The following is a 26,345-nucleotide window of genomic DNA, read 5'->3' as shown; positions in this document are numbered from 1 at the left end:
TTTGTAACAATGAAAATTGTAAAAAGCGCAATATAAATAAAGCTGACTTGATATAAACATCAAACTAGATCTTTTTTAGCTTCGTCCCCGCCATAACATTTACTTTTATTCACAATAGTTTGGTTTTGAACGGCCGTGACCGCAAACATGTAACAGAATCCACGTGTAGTTTGAAAATGCCAAGGTGCTCGGTGTAAAAATGGTCGAGTCTGTGGTGATCTTAAAGAGACGAGAGACAAACAGGAGAATGAGTGAATGAGCTTTAACGGGGAAAAATGATTCACAGGTATAACATTCCCCATTAGAGTCTGCTAATTATTTCCACACCATTAGTGTTGGCTCTCTAATGAGAGATACGAACAGTCTGCAGTATATCACAGCGCTTTCTCTCTCCTCTGCGGGGTAATAGACCCCCTAATCCACCCCCCCCCCCCCCCCCCCATATGCCCTCCTAACCCACAGGGGCACAGAGGGGCAAGAGCTAAGGGCATGATCAATCACGGCTAGATTGAATTTCTCCTGAAATAGATGTTGAGGTGGATTCACTTTTGTAAGGGGCCGTCGTGAGGCAAATGTAAGAGCATGTTCTGACACAACATGTTTATTAAAGGGATATGAAATGAAAATTCTGCCATCGTTTCAGCATTTCTTCCAAATATCTCTCTTTGTGTTCCTCTAGCACAGGGTTCAGGAGCCATTTTCCTAGTTTTTGTTGATACATTTTTGCAAAAGAGCCATTGCAGAAACTACTATTATATACAGTATATTTATTTCAATGACTTCAATAGCCTAAATTGATATATGTCCACAGACCACAGTCTCACTTATGGTCCCAGCTGGGATCAATTGTTATTTTCCTTCAAGATAACATGTCCAACTCTAAAAACAATGAAACAAACGAAACCGTGCATACGTCTAGGGCTCCAAAAATGATTTCTTACTACATATATTACTTATAAACAACTTGTGGGATTAAACTAGGCCTCCATTCCATTAAACTTCAAAAAAATGCACGTTCCCAATGTAGATACCACCAAAATACTGCATATGTCTTGTGACTGATATGTTTGACTTCTTGAAATGCTGAAGACCGATCGGCGAATGTCTTACACCAACGTTTGGAAAGCACACGGAGCTCTGCTCTCGCAGCACTTTGGGTACCATAGAAATGTTGATTGCCGTTGATTCGTTTCGTGGACAACGTGAAATATTCATACTGTATAAGTATTATGATGTTTTCAACAATCAAATGATGGTGAAGGCTAAGACACCTGGCGAGTCACGTGATTATTGAAAAGAGCCGACCACTTCACTAGCAGAAGACAGACAACCGGAGGGGGAGCATTTTCATTTTTGGGTGTACTATCCCTTTAAATTACCAGCCAAAACACAAATACATTAGTTGTTTTGAGCATGCAGTTTAAGTAATGCACTTTTATGCACCTGGTGCATTAAATTACAAATATCAAGGAGGTATGACTTTTACTCAATTCAATGAAAAAGCAAGAAACAATTAAAAGCAAAAAGAAACCAGGACAACTTTGATAATGACCTTTGCGTTACGTTAAAAGTATTACCTGCTTTCTTTAACAATAAAACTGAGGAATTATTTTTTTGTCCTTACTTGCCACAAGAACAACAGAAACAGAACTTTAAAAAAGTCACAATGTTTATTCGAGTATTACATCAGTAAACAACGCAGTTAAAACAGCGCCAAAGCTCAAAACGCAAGAATCTACAGATTCCATTAACGCTAAAGTATTGCAGCCAACAATTAAAAACCATCAATACAGTACAGAGATAAAACCTCTCCCTTTAGAAACAAAACATTATACATTTAAAACAATGCAAATGGAAAAAGCCTTTCATGTAGACAACGGCCTACGCAAGTCTTGAAATGTGCAGTAGATTTAAGGATGCTATAAATCATGCTAAAAGGTTGAAGTCAGGAACAGTCGACTTGAATTCATCTAAAGCAGGTCACAGTTTTATTCAGCCTCCTCCAATTCTTTCTTCAAACTGTGGAAAGAGGTTAAAGGTTAGGATTTAATTTACGGATCAGGCCTAAAAAGTCAATTGGCAGCTTTGTGAGACGTTGAGTTTATGCATGAGCCTTAAACTTAAAATGACTTCTACATACGAGGTCGAACAAAGCTAACAATACAACGAAGAATAATGACCTTTTCAGATAAGCATGGACGTTGTCATAGCCGTGGTACTTGGCCAGGTACACGAGCACACCTGTAGCACAGCGCCCCTCTCTGGCCCGGCAGAAGCTGCAGTTACAGATACCCCTGCATGGGGGGCAGAGCCACTCCTGAGAAAAAACAACATCCCAGTTACAAACCAAATCATATATGCAATATAAGGTTCAAGCTTATGGTTTATGAAGAGATGTGAGAATTATGATTTAACATCTTACGCAAAGTGTATTAGTGGTGAACACAACTAACCGGGTTCAGGAGTGCATCGTGGACCTCTTCTCCATAGCGGTTCTTGAGACAAGGCCCGCAGAACTGGCCGCGAACACCCACACAGTCCGGGTTACGGCAGTTTGTCTTCGTGTCTGTTGTTTTCTGTCGACACTGATGGCAGGTGGAACCCTGATGGAAAAACACGCATGTGTCCATCAGTGATAATCAAACAGAAGGCATTTTATTGGATAAACATCTGGATTAGTCTGACACATGCGAGGGATCTGAAGGACACTTACAGTGGCACGGTTGTAAGTCTTCTCTCTGACATTGACGCATATGTTGTCCAGTTCAGCCTGAGTGATGTCCTCCACAGGCCTCACAACATGAGGAATCGTAAGAGTGCTGTTATAACTGCGCCTACGTGGTTCCCTCTGCACACACACACCGAGAGATGATCAATACAGAGCCAAATACAACAAATTGATCTACTCATGTTAAAATGCTAATTTCTCACCTCTTCTTCAGTATCATCTTCATTTCTGTCCTTTCGGACGAGGCTGTACTTGTCATCGAGCTCATCCTCCGGAGTAGGGGAGGGCGGTCCATCTACAAGAGAACGCGAGCGCGTGTGAGGGCGAGACGTCCGCTCCGGATTCCTCCGAGCAGAACCAGGCTGCATCGAGCGGCGTGGAACACGAGGCTGTGCCGAGAAAATAAACCATTACAATCTGAAAAATAAACACAGAATAGAAAGGAAAAAAACGCCCTCAAGCCTCACCGTGCTGCCCTGAGACAAAGATGATCTTTTAGGAAAGAGGCCGGGAACTTTATCTAGCTCGGCCATGAGCTTAGCAAGCTAAACAGAAACACAGATTTAAAATGGGTACAGTAATGATTCACTTCTAAACAACAACAACTAAAATAATACGTGATGTATGCATGTAGCCTCACCACGGCCTTGTTTTCTTTAATGTTCAGAGCTCTCTTCATCAAGAAGTTATCACCCTCGGGGTCTCTGGTCTCACTTTTAGGTTTGGGTTCAGGTGCCGCAGGCTTTGTCGGACTGGCCCGTTTCGGCGGAAACTTCATAGCTACTTTAAGCGTGAACGATCGGCGAGTTTTCCTGGGAGGTGAACAGGTCTCGGTGTCAGACTCCATGTTCTGAAACAAAAAGATGCCATGAAGGGTTTGCCTCTTGGTGCATTCATGAAATGGTCAGTGCGGTCACACACCATGTCCGTCATGTCTTCATTCAGATCGTTCTCAAACCCGTTGTAGGCATCTTCCTCCTCTGCCACAGGAAGCTCAAACCCTTTATTGCACTGAGCCGGGGTTCTCACTTGTCTTACTGGTCTCTTCTATTAAATAAAAGGACAAAACGTCAAATACAAACGGCTGCAAAGTAAAAGTTTGGTTTTAAGGAGGTAGTGAGGGATGTCTATTTCAGCACAAATGATCAAGTTGATGACATACTGAGCTCCCAAAACCATCGGAACCAAAACTGTCACAGCTGTCATCTGAGGAAGAGGTTTCCATGGGAACCGCAGCTGTGCTCCTGTAACTGCGCAGATTCATTCTGGTGGAGGGGGGGGACGCCTGCTGCCTCTGTACAACACAGAACAACACAGACACTTTAGAAATCATCCAAAAATCTGATCCAATCTTGTGGTGGAGATCAGTTTAAAATGTGAATCTTGAAAATAGTGACATTATGAAAAAGTGAGTAATTTGTTAATATTTATATTCTAGATACAGACATGCGTGCAAACGCTCCTAAGGGACATTATAAAACGCTTTAAGGCAAGTGATGTAAACATTTGAACAGCTTTCTCAACGGACAAACAATTGAGCAAACTTTACAATGCATTGGGGGACTCAATTACCCCCCACATCGGATATACAACCTTTGAACCACCGGTGACTTTGAAAACAACACAAAAACATGCTCTGAAATATAAACAATACACGACCCCAGAAATAAAACATCACAGAACAGCAGCAGTTGGGCGTTTGCAACCTTTTCACTTTTAAAAATAAGCCCCTCACACCGCGTGGACATTCATTCACTAAAACACAACGTGTTATCACGATATTACCTTTGCGCGCATCGTGGAGTAAATACGACGATTGAACGATGTAGAAATGTTTAAATAAAAGCGTCCAACTCTCCTGATCGTGAATGAGTCTCTCTGTCCCGCGCCGCTTAGTTTAGTGTGGAAGTTCGCGCGTAATTTTAGGAAGAGGCGTGGCTCACTTCCCCGCCACAGTCGAGTCCTGAAAGATGTGTAAAGCACATCAAGCATCTCAAAACAAACACGTTTAAGATTCAGGAAGCGTGTCGTTCGTTAGATCATGCTTTAAATATCATTCGTTTATACGCCTGAAGATATTTTAATAATGATGAATCTTTCACTGTCATTTCTTTTGACGTCAACTGCGCTTCCAGGATCTTTAGCTGTGGCGCCAAATCTCAGATCTCATTTCAATAAAGAGAGCATCTTTCGCGCGAAATCTTTCTGTGGTCTTTTGAAGAAACAGGAAATGGGTTATTTTACATCAAACGTTTTATTATTATTTATGTATTACAGATAGACGTGAAACATATCCAATGTAACAATAAATATACATTTTATAAAATAAATAATTTCAAATAATAAAATATCTTTTTTTGCAGTGAGACATACAATGGTAAAGGTATTTCATCACTATTACCCTATTAAAAAAAGATAAATGCAAAAGAAAATTCATGATTTGTTAGTGAAAATAGAAAAATGACTAAAAAGCCCTTGAAGAAAATATTCAAATATAAGAAAATAATAACTTTTATTTATGGCGATGAAAATCAAGGTATATAGCTACTGATATGCCATGCCAATGTAAGTTATGATTATGGTAAACTGGCAGTTAAAACAACCAGAGTTAAGTGCCTCGATTATGACCAGTCTAAAGGTCTTTGTCAACTTTAATCCCAACAACCACATATTAAAACTCCCAACGACCCAAACCTACTGACAAACCCTCAACTTCGGCCCCGCCCACCTCCCCTCCCTCCTCTCCGCGGGCGACCTCTGGCCGGCCTTACTTCTTGATGTTTATAGTCCTGTTTATTCGTTTTCTTTCTTTCTACTGTGATCCATTCCCCATCACTAGCCCCACCCTCCTCAGTCCCTTTCTTCTTCACCACTTCAGTCACAAGTGACATCCCAGGTATTGGGCGTTGGTGGTTTCGCGGTCGCCCGCCATGTTGGAAGCCTCTGAATCCTTTCTGAGTCGTGTGATTAGCTCCCGCAGAAAACCTCCTGGCACCTCCTTCGCCTCCGGTGATCTTTAGCGTGTGGTCTTGGTATGTGTTCCTGCTGTAGCTGTGTTTGGCTCGAGCGCTAGCGGGTCGCTCCCGATCTGAGGCGCTCTCAGATGTTGTGCTGGATGGGCTGCTGCCCTTTGACCCCAGATGGATGGTGGAGAGTTTGACAGAGAGGGTCGGAGAAGAACTCCGGGAGTCTGGCCACGGAGAGAGAGGGCTGCGATTGGGCGATCTCCTCACGGCAGCGGCGTAAGAAGATTGGTTCCCCAGCACAGATAGGAACTGAGGTAGGCTCATGTTTTCAGGGCGGCTCGTGGGGCTCTGGACCGCCTGCTCTCTCATCTGCTTCATCCTCAGACTGTTAACCCATCTGGCATCAACACCTGATGGGTAGAGTGGCAAACAGTAGTAAGTTTAGTTTTTTAGTTAAATAAAGAATTCCTTTTAATACATCACTCTGTTAATCAGTTGATGTAGTTTTACCTGAGTTGGACCTGCTTCGGTTGTGCGCTTCTCTGATGTTTGGTGCTGTATCGATGAGGAGCTCTACAGGTTTGATGACGTCCCTTCCGCTGTCTGGACTCCACTGCAGTGTGTGAACATGTCTCGTGAACTTAGGAGATCTCACCTCACTCTGGAAGAAACAGATGAAGAGAACGCATTCATCTCTCATACTGATGCCATATTAGCAGCACATCTGTCACTCTTTGCGTGATTATTAAATACGATAGAAAATATATTTTTCCCCAATACTCTATTTGGCACATTTTACCACTGCTCTACAGAGCGCGTTTCGTAAATACGTTATCTCATTCAACAAAGAAGCGAAAACATGATGACTTCTTACTGCAAGGTCATTCGCTGTAGTGCTTCGAAAGGGAGGGACGAACGGTGGAGTGAGCCGTTGATGCCGCTAGATGCCGCTAAATTTCAAGTTTGCATCAGCTTCACCAGTTGGCCAACGTTCCGACAAATGGGCTAATTGCATAAGATGGTGCAGATGAGCTTTTGCGACACCGGGGTCGGCAGACTGATTTCCAGTATAACACTATCGAGTTGTTTTGGCTTAACGAAGTGCTCAGCAATGTAAAGAGCTGATATATTACATTCTTATTTTTATCTAAAAAACACCCATATTTGTCGACCAAAAAACCTCCTTTTCACATACAGTATTATACGACCGGACATTAGTCTGCCGTCCCAAAACCTCATCGGCGCCATCTTGTGCATCTAGCGAATTTACAATGTCAAAATCAAAGTCGGTCATCTGTTACTATACATACCTCATAGTTTACTATGCACTCAACGCTTTGTGTTCCAGATATTCCAACTATCCATTTATCCATCACGAACGGAGGCTGGAGAGTAAAACAGTAAAGCTCGTCGATCTGAGGCATACAAGCATCATGTATCTTATATATTGTGTCAGATATATAACCATAGAAAAAACCTATGCTTGTATATCTCCTGTATTCTTCAAAACAGACCGGATATACAGTATATACACATAATGGATGCATTATTTCCGCTGATGAATGGCATCTCTCACCTTGGTCATTTTTAATACCTCTACATCTGGTCTGTTGGCATTAAAGGTCACGTCTTTGATATAAGCAATCGCCACTTCATCACCATCACGCTCCATGTACATTTTCCATTTACAGTCCTGCAGCGGTCAGAGAGACACAGTGATATACACGAGACATTACCAGACAGAATGAGGATAAAGTGTCACTAAAGTGAGCATACGCATGATACACGCTTTGAACAGACATCTACATACAGTATAGACCCGTATGGTTGTGTGAGAGTAAAACTACTCAACAGCACACCCTAGAGGTTACCAATGGGTATTTATATCATACAATTTGATTTGTATTTTATGGTCTTTTAGCAAACAATTTTAGGATCAAACTATTGATCAATAAATCAATCAATCAAAACGTTCAATACCCAGCAATGCAGATGCTAATGCGTTTTACTGTTTTAGTGTGTTGCTACTGATGCTGTTGCTAGGGTGTTCTGTGTAGTTGTTAGGGTGTTGCTAGGACATTTTGGGTAGTTGCTAAGGCGTGTTGGGGTACTGCTCAAAATTGGCTCAGTAGCGCAAGTTCAAAGAGCTCCAATCTTTAACCCTACGTATGATCAGCAATAATAGCATTTGTTACGTTATTTACAGCGTTGATCTTTGCTCTGTTCTATCGCTGTGAGACACTGAGGTGTGTCATGTGAAAGCAAACATATCCTGGTGAAAGTGTGGGAATTAGTCATTGAACGACACAGGGAGCATTCATTGACGTGCGCCCACACACACACACACGTGTTTCTAAGTCAAAAAACAAAAAAGCGACGAGAGATCAGAGTGCAGAGATCCGAGCGTGTTCGTTTCCCAGGCATAACAAGAGCCACAGACCTTAACATCCATTCACATTAGCAATGGAGATGAGGCCCCTCGCAGAGAGGGCACGCTAGAACCGTGCATGCCGGGCAGAGCGGTAATGATCTGTCCAATCTGCCAGCCTGCCGCCGAGGTCAAAGGTAGCCGTTTACAGCACGCGGCCACACGGTGCACGCGGTTCATTCTGCGAACACTTACAAGGCGTCTCAAGAGAACTCAAGGGCATGAGGTTCGAGTGATCCTAGATTCAGTGTGTGTGTGTGTGTTTGGACGTCTACGCGAGCGTAAAACTTTGGCCGAACGCTGGCCGAACATTTGCCAAACGTTAGCCCTGCCCTAATAACGGCAGAGGAAAACAATGCGCGGTAATGGCGGCCAGCACGGTAAGCGTCTAATGACACCTCATGCATAATTCAGCACCTCTCCGGCGACTAAGCCCTGATATCCTCATTAACCGAAACACTCGGTGCTGTCAGATGGGCGAAGCACAATCGCAGGGCCTCATTTAGGCTTTGAGAAGTGCAGCTGGTACTGCGACACCGCCAGAACGAGAGAGCGAGCGAGGGAAAAAGCCACGAGCAGAGCGGGTTTGTTTTATTTAGTGCAAAAAACCTTGCAGTTTGTAAAAACAAGGCTGACACGGAGGCTGACACCAGGCAGGGGAAAATAATTAGCTCTCATTTTCTCAGACTCCTGTTTCCTTCTCCCCGCTGAGCGTCTTCCCCACCAAACCACCACATGTCAGGAGAAATAGGAGGCAATTAGCGGCCCCACCACACGCCTTGAAATGGGACTATTTATGATGGGACAATGAACAGCTGAAAGATTAAATAACATTTGCCTTTTAAAAAGAAAATGACTTCTGGCGAAATTTTTGATTAAATTCAAACGCAGCCAGTCGCTCTCCCGTGTCAGGGGTCCGAACAAAGGCTCGCCGGCAAGTGGGGGTGGATGCGACGCGCCGCTCCAGATGAAATAAAAATATTTATCTTAAAGAAAAGGAATGAAAACAAGAAGCTACGAGAATGCGTTTAGCGATGGGACTTTAACAGGCATCTTTACTTTAAACTGAGGAGCGCTTCAAGAGTGACATTAAAAAACATCAGTTATGACAAGACGTCACATTACCAACAAAAGAAAGAATGAAAGAAGAAAATGATGAGCAGAACACAACTGATAACAGCGTTTAAAAAAACACATCTAAGAGCTTACATTAAATCCCCTCAATGTTCAAATTCAATGGGATTTAATTTTAAAGGGATAGTTCCCCCAAAAATGAAAATGTTGTCGGCACTTATTCCCCCCAAAACCTGAATGACATTCTTTCCTCCACAGAAGAAAAAAGAAGATATTTTAAAGAAAGTTGTTCTTTAAAATTCATTTCTCACGTATGGACACGAAAACCCATTCATGTCAGTAGGTACCGCCATGGTTCGGTTGCCAACATTCTTATTTTGTGTTCTGCGGAAGAAAGAAAGTCATACGGGTTTGCCAAGAGGTGAGCAAATGACGACAGAATCTTCATTTTGGGGTGAACTATCCCTTTAAACAAACAACGAACAACGATAAACAAGTGGAAAAAACAACAACCCACTGAGAAAGCGCATATCAATCCTTCAGAAAACCCTAGCAACCACCCAGAAGAATGACAAAAACAGTCAAAACACCTTAGCAACCGCGACTGTTGATTCAGTTATTGTGCTACTATGATTCTTGTTGGCAAGCAACAAAAGGATTTCCAAATGAATCCTAGGAATGAACAATAACGGTGATATTACTATTAGTGATGATGATTGATATCGCGGTTATACTACACACAAGATAATATCAATGACACAATTGGTTGACACTTATACATAGTTAAACATTTTTCCCTATAGAGCTACAATGGTTACAAACTTTCTCTTTCTGTCTCCCTATACACCTATTTACAGTCGCATTTATAGGCGAAAATTTGTAGATGATTTATAGACTAATAGCTTTTCTTTTTTCACAATTTCATTGATATTGTGATAATGCCGTTATTGTATGACAGCCCTTCTGTGGATGCTCAAGAGTAAAAGAGCCAGTGCTGTTATTTACTGTGTGTCCTGTGCCGGCTTTCCAGTGATATCCAAACACCAGCTCCAGGTTTACGGTTTTCTTGCTTTCCTCCTCTTCCACAAAGGCCGAACCGTCCTTAGAGTGAACAAAGGGATCATTCAGATGTAAAGTGGCATTCTGGATGAAACCAAAGAGCAACCTAGTAGCACATCATTGTAACAAGTGAAACAGATCAAACCTTGATCAATGGAGGAAAGTGGAACAGGCTCAAGTAGTCTTGCGTTAGTTTCTCAATTTCGGTCTGAAAAGAAAGATTTGACACGATGTTTAAAACATTACAAGATGGATTTACGCGGGGGTTATGCAGTGCCAGTGACAATCAGCCAATGGCCAGCTGTGTGTGAATTTAACGTACTGTAATTATTAGCCGTTAATGGACCTTCAGCAGCAAAACAACAATTAATGCCATTGTGTATCACTTATGAACGTATAATTCATGCTCAGGGATATGTCATATACATCCAGCGTGATTCGTTCAATAAATCACGCTCTCGATTGAGCACACACGCTAATACCTCACAGGTTCACGTGTGCCATGGCAGGTCCCTTTGTTTCCCGGAGGAACGCTTTATTTCTCTGTGTTTTCTCTTTCATAGTTCAGGACTTGGACTTAATGGAGTTCTTAATTATGTTTTCATTTAACCATCAACTTAATCTCACATCTCGGAAAATTCACTGTTTGAAACCAAAACGGACGCAAATCAAATGGTTTCCTTAGTAGTGGCATATGAAGCTGGAGACGAGACGTTATCTATTTTCTCCTTGTTCTCTAGAATAACATCCAATAAGGATATTTAGTGTATTTTAAGGTAATTGGGTGTTTAAGCACGAGTCAAATCTATTCAGTGCTGTAGAATGTCAGACGTCTTAGTCCTCAGTCAAAAAAGGGAGCGGAAGTGGTGGAGGGCCGCTACATTTCATGGAGCCTTTATAAAACGAATTTGTCAAAATCTGATTTCATGTGATTTATTTGCCGGTCAAACTGGCTAAATAAGATCGCATTTCAATTTGATATGCACAAATATGTGGACGGATTTGGAACAGTGGTTCTCAACCGGGGGCCCGAGCTTACTTCCAAGGGCCTCAAGATTACTGAGACAAAATGAGCACTGAAATACAAAAAAAAAACACTGAGATATCTCTTATTATTTGCCCATTTTTATAATGAATAAAAGTTTTTCAAGTTAATATCAGGCTCTAAAATAAAATAAAATCTGAGTTTTTGTGAGTGGGAATGTTGTCAAAAACTTGGGAGGCATGCTGTAATGAATCAGACAGATTCTGGCACGATTCGTGTGTTGTAGTGATTCATAATCTACGACTGCGATGCTTCGTGACGTCCCGACAGATACCTCAGCATGATGCTCTAGAATACAGACTCTATTCCCTCGATTGACTTGTGTCACGGTTACCTTGAGGTGTATGATGTGTCCTTTGGACATGACCCCCAGGTCTTTCATGTCATTCTCAGATAGCAGCAGCAGCCTCTGTCCTGTGATGTGGTTCTGCTTGAAGACATCGGCGTACTGCTGCATTTCTCTATCACCTGCACAAACACACACATCTGTCTGTCTTGATGGGAACTTTCCATTTACTTCTATTGTTTTTATACTGGGCTAGTTATATTTTTAGCTAACCATCCCTCTAAACTTCTCCATTAACTCACACTCCACAACCTTGTTTCATGATTATTGAAGCATTTTGTTTATAACGCACCGTCGCTTAGTCTCCCTTAATCCAACATGACCCAACAATTTCTGTACATACAGATATGTGCCTCTACAGGGGTCTTTACAGGTGTTTTCCTCCCAAAATAATACTCACTAAAAGAACAAATGTAAGGTTTCCGTGTTTGTATGTACGTGGTTGTTCCATGCTACAGTGTGTTTTGATGTCATGCAGCTGGATTCATGGATTATATTTGTCTTTGTCCTGATTTGCGGGAATTTCCTTTGGATTCATTAAATCAGTGGTTCTCAAACGGGGGGGGCCCAAGATGGATCAAGGGGGACCCCATTTTAGGAAACACAAGCCCACCAACCAAAATAATTGATGGTACAGCATTGTATAACTGTATATGTATTTTGTTTAATAAAAACTCTAAGGTTAAGATTAAAGAAGTCTTTATTTGGGGGGGGGCGCAAAGCGATGCACCCTACACGAAAACGTTCGAGAACCACTGCATTAAATACACTCAACTGCGGTGGATGACAACTTCATGACAATGAAATCACACCTTCAAAGATCTGCTGCATCCAGAAATGCTGTGAATGCAAAACATGACAGTTAATATACAAATCTGAACATCTGAGAAAATGTGCAGATAATATCATTTACAGATATAATTCTGTTGAAAGAATATTACCCACCACATGTTCTTCTGTCCAGGAGTGGATTTCCAGGTTTGGAAGAAGCTGTCAGACAGAAGATAGAAACATATGCATTTGAAAATACCAGCCAGTGGCATCATGTTGATAGCAAATTTACCTGTGGTACATATTCAATGTATGCTAATGTCAGCAGTCTCCCAGTAAGCATGCCAATGATGTATGAATGCAGAAAAAAGCCTTGTGAGACACTATACTCAGCAGGGATGGCCAATTCTCCCCTGACACATAACTTTTTGGCCAAAATGGACCTTTTCCACAAGCCTGTATGAATAATAATCTGTTTCAAGTATTTAAAATAAAATGAATATCAATTTATTTCAGCTATTTTGTTTCTCTTTTACATTATTGATAAAGGCAGATAATAACAGGGTCAACATTAATAAATGTAGTAACATTTGTAATTCCTAATAAATCAAATACATTTATATTAAACTTGTTAAACATGTTTTGAACTCTAAATGTAAGTCATGCTAATTTGACCAAATTCCCCAAAACGTGTAGGATAAATAAGTAAAGCTCACAACAAAAATACAATAACATTTTTTGGCTCAGAACAGACATTTCAAAAATTGTGCTATAGAAGAGCTAAAGATGAACATGATGTACATTTCCGTTCGACTGGAAGAAATATTCAAATACTTTATCTCGCTCTGTTTCTCGTTCTCTCTCTCTTTTGCCGGGCGTGAGCTCCTCACTGTTCACACAGCTCAAATTGGCCAATCTTAATGTCAGTGAAATGTCAGTTGTTGGTAAGTGCGCGCTGTCCTTGCCACGCTGACACACTGTTCTCTCTCGCTCTCCTCAGCATGTGGCTATACATCCACTTCATTTGCCATAAATAACATCCATAAGGACCTGGTGGGCGTCAGTCCCGCTCACCTAATACATCCTTTATAGAGAATCAAGGAAAGTGACTGCTCTAACCTCGACAGCGAACAACACACGACTCACTTAAACTCTACATGTCTCTCTCGCAAAGAAAAACAGCTCCTTCTAGAAAATACCATTTTAAATAAGCACGTATTGTAAACACTTTATAAACTGCTGTACGTATTAAGAGCGCTGGGACACAACGCGTGTTACTGGAGGAATTACACCGCAAAGAAAATCGGAGAAAAGGCCATTCTTTGCATTCTTTGTCGGTCCCACATTGTGTTCCTAACCACTATCGTCAGACCAGTCGTATCCGGCCATGCCTGTCGTTATGGCGATCTTGCGGCCCTCTCTAGGTAAGCAGGACTTTTGTTTTGCCCTCACATCGACGTGTATGCCGACCAAAACAGATGAGAAAACATCTCACCAAAACCCTTCATCACGGCCAGCGGTTCCAAACCCCCCATCATCTGTCCATCAGCAGAGCCGGCGATCTCAAAACTCAATTCCTCATAAAAGGACTCTTACAACTGTATCGTCCAAATCTTATGCTGCCGCCGGAGGAAGAAAGGACCGAGAGGAATGAGAGAAAGATGAAGCGCAAAGAGACCAGAGAGAAAGAAAACAACACCCAAAAAGGACAATTAATGACGTTTATATACCAAAATAAATGATAGAAATGAGAGTTTAAAGAATGAGGACGCACAGGTGAGCTGCAGGTTACGGGTGAGCCTACGCTAATACAAGAATCATTTTTGAATAAGACACTAAAGTCATGTACAGTCACGGCTTTAGAGAAACTCACTGGTGTTCTGGATTGCTCGATCAGTTTTCTCTCCCACATCTTCAGCCGTCTCTCTCTCTCCTTCAGCTCTTGTTCTTTGGTGCTCAGGTCTCTCTCCAAACGCTTCAGACGCTCCAGAGTCGCCTCAATCTCACACCTGCACACAAACACATATTCAAAGAGAAAATTCCTTCAACAAAACAAACTTTTGCATTTCAATAACTACTTAATGGTTCAAAGTGGCTGATTTGTCTCGCTTTACGTTTGATCTATTTTTGACAATTGAATAAAGCTGGTTTGTACCAGTTAGTGCGGAACCAGCTAGTGGTGTTTTATTATTACAAGAGAGAGCAGTCAAACCTGATACTCTGTGATAGCTGACTGAAAGGGATGCTTCACCCAAAAATGAAAATTCTGTCATGATTTGATGAACACAGAGAAAGATATTTGGAAGAATGCTTGTAACCAGACACATTTTGCCCCCCATTGACTCCCATAGTAGGAGAAATTACTTAAATATTTTTTTTTCTGTTGAACACAAAAGAAGATATTTTGAAGAATGTAGGAAAGCAAACAGTTCTGCTGCACTTTTGACCACCATTGTATTTTCCCCCCAATGGGAGTCAATGGGGGGCAAAATCTGTGTTCATCAGAACAAAGACATTGATAAAGATTCAGTACAGAGGAAATGACAGAATTTTCATTTTTGGGTGAAGTATCACTTGAACCAGCAGAGGGAGCTGAACATCCTCCTTCACTCAACTTCCCTTCAAACACGTTTCTAAATGGTTGTTCGGTAAAATGGAATCCATGAGCTCCGTTTGAACCTCCCACTTAATCTGGCACTCCCTTTCGTTTAGCCCCGCCCCGTTGCCAATTTATCTATGAAATTGATTTCCCTGCTTGTCTCTTTCAATCGCAGTTTTCACAGTCTTCATTTGAGTTTTCTTTCATTCGTTCTTTCTCTCTGTATTTCTGTGTTCAGTTGTGGGACGGGTGGGAAAGGAGGCGTCTGTTCCTGTTTCCTGGCCCACCTCCAGACGGGCCTAATATAGCATCAAACAGTCAGAACTTTCTGGACCACCCAATGTGTGTGAAGGGACACATTCTCAATACTGCGCCACTGAGTGTGGATTGAGTGCGTAGAAAAGAAATGACGTCTTATCAACACCTTTGTTTTATTTTGTTTATCTTGTCACAAAATATTTTGAGATTTCCACTTGAATTTAAGTTCAATTGAAAGAGGCTTTGAGTTACATCATGATGGAGACTTATTGTTTGTATGTGTATTTTCTATTCACTAGGCTACAAACAATTTGCATTGTCTATGCGTAGAGCAACGGACTGTTAAATGTTCTTAAAGGGTCACTTAAGGAAAACCAAACAAAACACACACAACACGTACCTCCACTCTGCTTTATTGTGCAGGAAAGTATTGCACTCCTCAGGTAAGTGTGTGTCGCTCCGCATGGTCTCCAGTGTGGACAGGATGTGTTTGAACAGCGGTCTGTCCTTCAACACATGTTCACAATCAACATCAGAAACTTGTGCATTGTTTTACATTTACAATATTATGTACAGTGTTGAAAAGGAAACTCCACCCCAAAATGAAAAATATGTCATCGTTTGCTCACCCCCAAGTTGTTCCAAACCTGTATAAATGTCTTTGTTTGGTTGAACACGGAGTAAGTATTTGGAAGAATGTTGGCAGCTGACATGACATCGTTGGCCACTAGGCTGTTAAACGATTAATTGTTTGGCAGCCCTATTGACTATCATAGTAGGAAAAATTCAAATGTTGGTCAAAGTGGTTCAATGTTGGTCTTGTGTGTTCAATGGTACAAAAAATGATACAATATCGTTTCATATTACGGTAGTCAATGGCACCCCAATTTCCACAGGTTTGGAACTACTTGAGTCGAGTAATTCATGACAGAATTTTCATTTTTGGGTGGACTATCCCTTTAAATAAAACTATTAGAGAACTAAACTAAATAAATGTATTTTTAATAATTGTTTATGTCTGTTAGTTGTTCTGACACACTCCTGTTGACATGCTATATGCTAGCTGACAATGATAATGAAATTATCTTGATAATGAAATTAAAATTGTGTGTAGAACAATTATAATAAAACAAGAAAATATACGGTTATAGCATCACGTAGTGGTCAAGAGGGTAAGGATTGGCTGGCCAGGATTTCTGGTTAGCCCTCTCTAATAAATGCTCTGTGAGTGACGGATGGATGTCAAAGCCATTTATGAATTTATGAAGCGCACTAGAATGAGCAGGAACCTATTCAATAGACGTGCCACTTGATGGAATGAAACTCAAGCCCTGACATTAAACAGACTAAATGAACTTTGACTGGGAGAATTACAAATGTCAAGGGAGGAGAGACATTGATAAAACGGTTATTACAGTCCTGACCCATCTCTTATTCGTGCTTTTACAGCATTCACATGATCTCATAGTATAATAACACGACTGATGCTGTAAAAGTGTTGCTCATCTATCATCAGTTATGAAAGCCACAATATGTACATTTGGACCGCTAGATGGTGCTCTTTGGAAACGACAACAGAAGGCGAAGCTATATGACGTTATGTAGGAGAGTGGAATTATGGGACGTTTTCACCATCCAGAGGCGTATGGAGATCGCCCGTCATGTTCACGGATGATGTAATGAATTCATAGTATTTTATGTCGTCGTAATTCATTAGCTGGCAAGAAACGTGGAATGTAAAGCTACATTGGCCCGCGAATGATATTGGACTTTATCGATTGATTTGGTAGCATAATGCTACACAGTTTTACGCTTTTAAAACAGTCATACCGTCGTCGTTTAAAAAGTAAACTACGTTTAAGCTTTTTTGGGTTTCCTTTACTTGCCAAAGAGTAATCGTGATCCATAATAACAGAACAACAGATGCTGTATAGCCACTTCCGCATTTGAGTGTTGCCTTAGTTTCTACCAGCGGAAACTTAGGGTAGTGCGGAGGAGCAGATATTAAGTCACTGATGTGCGACAAATACAAGGGTGACAAGGGACGACCATTGTTTTGAATTGGGAATTTCTCTTCTTTCTTTCTTACTTTTGGTTCAGTCGCCCAGCAGCTTCTCATCAGACAGGCAAAACTGGCAGGACAGCTACTGGGAATCGTCAACCTCTGCAAAACAAACACGTCTAACATCACACAAATAAAACTCCTGATGTAATGAATGAGTTTAATGGCCAATGAGAAGCTTCACCTCGTTCTTCTCAACCACCAGCCACGCCACCTGCAGCCCCTCCAGACCTTTGAAGGGAATTTCACGTGTCAGCATCTCCCACAGGACCTGAAAGAACACCACTTCAAGTTTAACATCAACCAGATCTGTGAATTTATTGACTGAAAGTATACATTTATAAAAACGACTATTTAAAGAGACTTGCAAAAGCCACAGGCCACACAATGGACAAGACAACGATCATCGCTCACCACTCCATACGAGTATGTGTCACAGGTCTCAGAAACAGGAAGGCTCTGGATGACTTCAGGTGCCATCCAAGGAAATGTCCCCACCAGAGACATGTGGGTGGTGTGGGAATGAAATCTCGACGCCCCAAAATCACAAATCTGATGGAAAACAACATAATCAGCAGACGGGAAGATTTTACAAACATTTCGTTGAACAAATTCAAGAGAAATCGGAGAACATAGAGAGATGCGTACCTTGGGTATTTTATCTATCGTCAGGACGACTGTGAAAAAAGACAAGATGTTTTAAGCTGATAAAGCATTCATGCTGGGTCACCTGTTAGAGAGCCGAGTTAAAAAAAACACTAGATGTGCGAAAAGCATCATTACTGGTACCATAGACATGCACAGATGCCGAATATGGACGTCTTGGAACATATTACATTAGAGATATCTCCTCCACAATTATGAACCATAAATAAGAAGCCAAATCCATGTGTGACACAAATGCGTTCACAATTCCATATGACAATGAATAGCTTTCCAAATATTAAAATGATGAGCAGCGGATGACAAAAAAATTTTTTGCACTCCACGCACAGATAGTAACCCATCATAAGCGCTTGAGAAATCATGAAATTGTCATCCCTGACTAAAAAATAAACAACATAGTAAATTGATGAATTAAGTTACGAACCGTTCCGGGACTTGAGGTCTCTGTGAATGACTTTGACCGGAGCTTCCTCATGCAGATAATGCATTCCTATGAAAAGATCAAAGACAAAGCAGCATGCAGTCACACACCTGTGATGAATCAAAAGAAAATGCGTGTTGAATGGTGTTTAAAGGAATATTCTTGGTCAAACTTCATTTTAGCTTCACAGACACCTTGTGTATCTTAGTCTTTTCACATTTATTGTCCCCAATTTGTTCTGCAGCATAGAGTGAACGCACACCAAATACACACAGTCAATTCACAAAGAATAAATATAAAACGCATATGAGAAAACGACCTTTTTCTATTTGCGTTGATCAAGCGTATAGCACAAGGTACAACTGAGATTTTGAATCGATTAGTCTTGGCTATATAAACTCTATACAAAGATCCAGAAGAAGAAGATGCTTTATGGAGGATGAGAGCTAACAGATATAATGTTATTCGCTTTCTTAAGCACCTGCCAGTTGTACAAGTCAGACAGCCCCGTCATTTTCACACCGACTACTTAACTACAGATCTTTACGACTTTAACCAGTGCATTCTGTTGCTTGACCTTCAAGTTAGCAAACCAACAAATAAGTTAAATTAGTTCAAATGAATTCAAATCGATACTATGGGCCCTATCGTACAACCGCTGCAATGTGGCGCAAGGTTTTGCTAGTTTCAGCCCGTTGCAGATCTAGTTTTCCCGTCCTGCGGCGCAGTAACTGAGACACTGCAGTCTGATTCGAAGAAAATCGATACACGTGTCCTTAGTTTTCTCAGGAAAACAATGTTGAGTATCTGAGCTGCGAGTTGACTAAAGCACACTTTTGAAGTGAATGAACTTTATGTGATTATGTGCTGCTGATGTCATTCCTGTGGATGGAGTTTGCTCACTGTAAATCAACTTTATCATTCCCTGTCATTCCCTGTCATATACCTTTCTGCATTTCTCACAGGTTCCCCCACACAGTGACAGCAAGTATTGGTAGTGCTTCTCTGTGTTTTGTTTCATTTGAAGATTTTGGTCTTTTTCAGGTATGTGTACAGTATATGAGAGTGTGAGTGTGCGTATAACCTTTAGCGATGTCCATGGCCCAGGTCATAATCTGTTTCATGCTGATATGTTCACTCTCAGAACTAGACAGATAGTCGAACAAACATCCGCCACTGGCATACTCTACAATAAAACACATTATACATTCAAACAAAATAAAGAACGGTAAATGTTGACTTCTTGTTTAAAGACTTTTATTTATATTCTTTTATTTGCGAAAGTCTTTCCCTTTCTGTTCCCCACCTTAAATTTATTCAATTCAATTCAATTGGATTTATATAGCACTTTTCATAATGTGCATCATAAAATAGTTTAGCGGTGTGTTTAACAACGATTTTTGTATGGGATATACTTAAGGATAAGTTTCACCCTCGGTGAATAATAATTTAAAACACAAATCTTTAAGATATAACAAGAACAAACGATGTATTAAGTTTGAAAGAGCTCCCGCTCAAACCAAGCACTCCCAGCAAACTGGAAGTGACGCAATTCAAGAATCAGCCAATGATGCCTAAAAGTGCCGAATAGCGTCGGGAAGGCTGTTCCAGACTCTACGTATGAGAAAGCTCGAGCCCCTTTGGTGGATTTAGTTATTCTAGGAGTTATCTAGAACACCTCGCTGTTCTAGCTTAGTTATGTGACCTTATCAGTGTTGTATTTTAAAGTGATAGTCCAACCAAAAGTGAATATTCTGTCATAATTTACTCTCACCTGCATGGCTTTCTTTCTTCTAAAGAACACAAAAGAAGATCATTTGATGAACGCTAGTAACCGAACAACAGCAGTCCCCATTGACTTCAATTGGTTTTGTGTCCGTAATAGAAGTCAATGGGTACTGCTGTTGTTCGGTTACCTACATTCTTCAAAATATCTCCATTTGTGTACTGCAGAAAAAAGGTTTGAAATGACAAGAGGGGCCATTCATACAGAACGCGTTATTCAATTCCAATAAGAGTCATTTTATCTTAAGACGTGTCATATAAGACCCTAATGACATGTGGACTCTTCACGGTGGACTGTACAAAAGTGTGTTAATAATCATAAATTCGACTGTGGGTTTCGCATGAGCACACATCATGTAATGGTCAGATTATCAGGTGGGGTTTCAAGGTTCAATTACACTCGCGGAGGAAATTAATATCCTAAATGACAAAACTCATCTCGACACATCTGTCACCTTTACCTGGCCTTTATTACATTTACTTTTCATCAATAGAGACACAGTTTAAACACGTTATCCATTTTTACAATCCCTGAGTCATTCACAGCAGATCCAGCGCTTATATAAACAACAGACAAAACCAAAGTGCGCAGATTTCTGAAGAACGTGTGTGAAAATTCAACATTACATCAGCCTGCAGATATAATGTGATATCACACAGTCTTGCTGTGATACGGGATGAAACAATCACAAGTTTGCCTGCCGTTAGTTCTGAAAACAACAACATTTGACCTTTTGGATGGATTTAGACGCTTGTTTATTGTTACATGACTACTATAGGAAAACAATATAACAATAAAATTGACACAAAATTATTTAAATTAATTTAAACTTAAATAGAAGTAACTGTAAAAATTATGTAGATGAAAGCTAAAAGATTTAAAGCCTATGACAGTTTTAAAACATAATGGTATGTCACAATATTTAACGCTAAAATATAATCCATTCATTTTCCATGTAAGATTACAAAAAGACGTTTTATGGTTGATATAGACCACTTCGGAAGACATAAACAACGCTGGTCCAATAAAAAATTTCCTGTTTTCGTTTTTTAACATTGAACATACGTGTTCAGAAGTTTAAAAATAAAACCGGAAGTGCTGCTGTTTTGCTGTGTTTACATCTTGCAAAGTGGTCTATGTAAGTGAATAAAGACTATTTCGTTGTTTAAGTTCGTGTTTTGCCTTATAAATGTCCATCAAATCTTAAACCCTTAAAATCTTAAGATTCTGTTTTCTGTTTATAAACACAGGTGGTCTAATACATTTGTTAAGCACTGTACATTATCAACTAACTTACTAACCGGCAGCAAAAATTCTGGTATCATCAGATCAATGGTGATTATGAATAAATGTTAATTTATTTATTAAAACATGTTTTAACGTGTAGAGAGAGTCATGCTGGACACTGACCTGTAACTATCCCATAGTTTGGTGCTTCCAGAATTGCTCCATAAAACTGGATAATGTTTCTATGACTGAGAACACTCAAAATCTCTGCCTGGAAATACAGACGACAAAACCACATATAAAAAGCAGTAGCCGTGTATTTATGTTAATGTCAAAGTATATCATTTTTTAGTTTTCTTAGAAAATGACTAATCGTTTCGCTAGACAACCCTCTTATTCATCGTCTGGTGCAGAGCCTTTTGAAGCGGCGATGGAATTGGGACCTTAACAAACAGCGCCCCGTTGACGTCCATTACATAGAGAAGAACCCTGGAAAGCTTTCCTCATAAACCTCAATTTGATTTTGACAGAAGAAATAAACACAAGGACGGCTTGTTTGACATGTGATTGAGTGAATAATCATAAAAGTTAACATTTTAAAGTGAACTTCTCCTTTAAATGAAGGTAGAAAGTGGAGCTTAAATGCGTTAATTTTAGTACATCAATGTGTGCATTCCTGATGGCGTGGACGCCACTGTCATGATCCTGCCTCTCCTTGTCTTGGTTTTCGAGTCTTGTGGCAGGATCATGACAGTCCCATGTGTTTTGTGTGGAGAAAGAGCATTGTTTTGGTTTGAGAAGCCATGCTCTCTCTCCGGTGTCACGTCCTTTAGTCCCGCCCCCTTGTTTCCCCGGTTAGCGGTCCATTAGTGTTAGTCTTGTCTCCAGCCCTGATCCATCTTTCCCTTAGTGTTTCATCCATGTCACCTGCCGCCACTCTCCCTGTGTCATCAGTCCTTGTTAGTGTTTCCCTTTATCAAGCCCCAGTTTCCCTCTGTCTCTTGTCGGTTCATTTTGCATTTTGCACACTTTGCACATTTACCCTTCGTCTGTCTGGATTACCCGTGTTCCTGTTCCCTGGACTCAAGTTTGTGGACTTAGTTTGTTATTCTTAAGACCTTGTTTGTTTTGTCCCCCTTGTGGGAAGTTTTAGTTTTCAGTCTTGTTTGTGTTCATGTTTTCCCCATCGAGGGTCTTTGTTTTGAAATAAAGTCTTGTTGTTTGACACATGTCTGCCTGCGCTTGGGTTCTGTCCACAACCATAACAGCCACAAGTTTGCACAAATCTTTATCTTTCCCACAAAATCCGACTTCGAGGCTCAAATTAGGAAACGATTAATTTAGGCTTACCCAGCTTTCAGACAGATTTTGTACTTCATGCTCAATAATAGATTTTTGTTTGTTTTCAACCGAAACATGACGTATTTCAGGTTTAAGCGAAAACTTTATATTTGGTCTCAAACCTTTGCATCCCGCTAAATGACGTAAATGTAGATTTGATGTGATTTTACGAAATTGAGAAGTTCATCGATCTTTCAAACGGTATTGTGTAATTTCTGGGTTGTTTTGAGATGATTTGATGATGCTTTCACATGCAAAGTGCAGTATTATATACCACAGTAATAATCTACCTGTTTTTAGTATTAAGAAGTATTCAGAGGAACATTAGAATATGTGGGAGTATTAGTAATATAATCAGAAACCACATTTATCCAAAGAAGAATGACTAAGACTATGCAGTTGATTATGCAACGATTTAAGGGCTATGATCAATATACTAAGCCATAATCAAGTATCATTTATTTACATTTATCAAACATATATATTTACACTTATGATTTAAGAGCACAACACTGTTTTATTCTCACTAATTATATACTCACACTTATGGTTTAAGAGCACGGCAGAGCACAGCATTTTAAAAATTCAGGGTTGTCTAAAAACGCATGATCAACACTTTTTGAAAACTTGAACACCTGCACATACACCACACACACTTTTGTGGACAAATTTAATTAAATCTAACTTATCGCATGCAGCAAGGAAGCCTTATCACAAGTAGTGAGTTCATCGTTAATAAGAGTTAATCGGAAGACCCCGGAAAAGTGTCCAAATATGGGCACATGAGATATTGGGTGTCTTGTCCTGTTGGAAATCCATTTCTTCGGCAGGATATTTTAAATGACTGTTTATTACTTTATAGCCGCAGGGACATCATATGTATACAATTTTAAGCATGAGTTGCATTTTAAGATGTATACAATGGGCATTATGTTCTTAAAAAAAAGGAATCGACGATTGGCTAACCACAAGTAAAAACACACTTGACTGCTGGAAATCTATTGGTGGAAAGTCATGTCATGTAATGAAAAGATAACAGTAAGGTGTTTGATTGGTTCAAAAGAAGCCCCCCTGTCAGAAATTCTACTATAACTATGGGCCTGAAAACACTGTCATTTTAGATGCTTTGGGAAGATCTCACTTTGTTTGGCATGCGCAAATAAAGTTCACTTTTTGACACCTGGACCCTCTTCGTCTGAGCAATTCTTTGAAACTACAAGAACAACTTTCCACAACAACGGTAGCGTTTCAAAGGACTTTTACCCACACAGCATGTAAATCCAAAGCAAACGGTACACACGCAGATGCTACCAAAGCTATTACACACTAAAATGTGAAGAACAAAGACAACAATGAATCCAGTGCTTTAAAGTAAATACACTTCACCCCTAAGACAAACACTGCACTCAGCTGAAACTAATATGACTTAATTGTGTGACAATTTTCTCTTAAAGACACAGTCTATACATTTCTGTTCACAAAAGACACAGTGATAGTGAGCCGGGGGGTGTAATCACGGCGGTCCGACACACATAGAAAAGCAATTAAAATGATTATCACACTGACAATTAAAGCCCGTGTATGACTCCCACTCACCTCTTTCTCAATCTTCAGGAGCTTTTTCACCGCCACCTCTTTGTCCTGCGAGAGCCAGCAGGCGCGATACACGCTCCCGAAACTCCCTCCGCCGCAGTTCTCGTAGAAGAGGATGTCATCGAATTTGATTTGCACAAAGGAGGCACCCAGAGATGCCATGGCATAATGGCCCTTTGAAACACTCTTCTCTCCTGGAGAAGGAAGAAACAAGAGGAGAGACGCGATATGAGGTCCCGATGAGCTCATGAGATGAGTTTGAGACACTCACTTACAGAACACACACACACACACATGCACGAGGGTACTTCAGTAAGGACAGTTCATACGCTTTTATTGTTTTATATATCAGGCTAATGACATATTCTGTCCATTTATAACCCTCCCACAAAGCTCTTTTTGGGAGTTTATTCATATACTGTATGTTTATTCAAACCGATTATTAGTAATACATGAGGCTGCTTTTGGCCAGCTTTGATCATACTGAAATAAAAGCATGTGACGGTATATATTGAACAGATATATTTCTGGAGAATGTTTTTGTGTGGTACAGGAAATGACTTAAACCTCTCACCAGACCACATGAAACCACACACACTTCACCTGTAGATATACGGGTGCCAGAAACTAAATGCCCTTATGCGAATGCAGTCATCTAAAGAATGTATGTGTTTGTTAAGGCAAGCATCACTATGAGCCTACTACACATGTGCAACAACCCCTCAGTGTTAAACTTCATCAAATTTCAGCCCAGAAGCTGAATCTCAAATACTTAACCCTGGCCATTTCAGGAACCACAATATCAGAGTCTTAAGCAACCTACTGGAGAAGGGCCATAGCAACCATCCTGAACACCCTAGCAACCACACTTTAATGCCCTAGCAACAACTTAGCAGTGTGGTCTCACAGGCAAGTTTTCTGTGATCACATTTGACATTTTATGGATTTAAAACATGCTTTATTTCATTTAATCGTTCACTGCATTCACTGGAAACTCATGGCCTACGGCCTCCCAGTCGAGCAACAGTTTATAGAAAGTAGGCTGCGTTGCGTATTATGCTATTTTGTTTACTGTTTATGTTTATCACGTTGTAAGACGGTTTCTGCGGCCCCATCCAAAGAGAATCAATAACTCTGTAATATGAATATAAATGAAATCTAAATTAAGTTGTTATATTACAACCAAACACAGACGGCGCGTCCATCTTTTGAATCCAACTGTTATCATGTCATCTGCTTGGTTCATGTGAGTATCGGCTTTTGAAAATAAACCCGTCACTTATATTTATGAGAGCTCTTTTCATCCATCTATTCTTTTGCTGCCCTAAGGGCTCTCTCTGTTATAATGCATTCATATTTTTAATACATATTATATTAGTTAAATACAACAACTGTGTTTTTGCAAATGTAACTCTTCAAATGCAACTGCATAGACAATGTAACCTTATGTTATGAGTGAAATGTATCAATATAGTGTATGAGCACATGATACATGATTACATAACTGTTGATTCACTATAGGTTGATACATTATGCACATACATGACGATTGATCAAAAACACAGGTATTCACAATTTGACCTCTGTTTCATAGATTTTCAGTCTGCAGATCTGAAACCTTCAAGTCTGCACGTGTAAGATGTCTCGTTAAAAAAATACATCTGCTCATATTTGAAAAGTCTTGACGTGTATTCCAGCCGATCTCTGAACAGGTCCAAACAGATCCCAACATCGGACCTCCGCGCAACACTATCAAGTGTTATTATAACGTTATTACAGTGTAACATACCCGCTGTCCTCCGCTCTTCTGTCAGTCTCGTCGTCGGGAATATGTAGAGTTCTTATAAAAGATCTTGCGGTGATCGTGAGACCAAACTTCAGATTCAGTGAGCGCAGAATTCACGTGTTACTCAATCACAACTTCCTGATTACAGCTGTCGAAAAGAGAGAGAGAGAGAAAGAGAAAGAGAGAACG

At 40.4% G+C, this 26,345-nt stretch overlaps 2 protein-coding genes across 2 annotated transcripts; both read right to left on the bottom strand.

The window, feature by feature from the left end:
- Positions 1-1,400: 1,400 nt before the first annotated feature.
- On the bottom strand, positions 1,401-4,876 carry cdca7a (cell division cycle associated 7a). Its single transcript, XM_079463626.1, has 10 exons — positions 4,514-4,876; positions 3,891-4,022; positions 3,650-3,775; positions 3,369-3,578; positions 3,196-3,273; positions 2,932-3,117; positions 2,714-2,848; positions 2,454-2,603; positions 2,181-2,317; positions 1,401-2,019 (listed from the first exon to the last, which is right to left on the bottom strand). The coding sequence occupies exons 1-10, from the start codon at positions 4,718-4,720 to the stop codon at positions 1,989-1,991; spliced, it is 1,392 nt and encodes a 463-aa protein (XP_079319752.1). The 5' UTR covers positions 4,721-4,876; the 3' UTR covers positions 1,401-1,988.
- Positions 4,877-4,970: 94 nt separating this feature from the next.
- Positions 4,971-26,315, bottom strand: map3k20a (mitogen-activated protein kinase kinase kinase 20a). The gene is made up of 20 exons (XM_079464759.1): positions 26,160-26,315; positions 24,374-24,564; positions 21,620-21,707; positions 19,508-19,609; positions 18,427-18,492; positions 17,985-18,013; positions 17,751-17,888; positions 17,521-17,607; positions 17,364-17,438; positions 15,675-15,781; positions 14,291-14,426; positions 12,592-12,636; positions 12,459-12,486; positions 11,635-11,768; positions 10,401-10,463; positions 10,202-10,297; positions 7,271-7,387; positions 7,005-7,079; positions 6,205-6,355; positions 4,971-6,104 (listed from the first exon to the last, which is right to left on the bottom strand). The coding sequence occupies exons 2-20, from the start codon at positions 24,530-24,532 to the stop codon at positions 5,437-5,439; spliced, it is 2,364 nt and encodes a 787-aa protein (XP_079320885.1). The 5' UTR covers positions 24,533-24,564; positions 26,160-26,315; the 3' UTR covers positions 4,971-5,436.
- Positions 26,316-26,345: the final 30 nt, after the last annotated feature.

Source organism: Barbatula barbatula (assembly GCF_947034865.1).
Source record: "Barbatula barbatula genome assembly, chromosome: 9".
Taxonomy (NCBI): domain Eukaryota; kingdom Metazoa; phylum Chordata; class Actinopteri; order Cypriniformes; family Nemacheilidae; genus Barbatula; species Barbatula barbatula.
The sequence above is the reverse complement of the archived record's forward strand: the minus strand, read 5'-3'. Positions and strand labels throughout refer to the sequence as shown.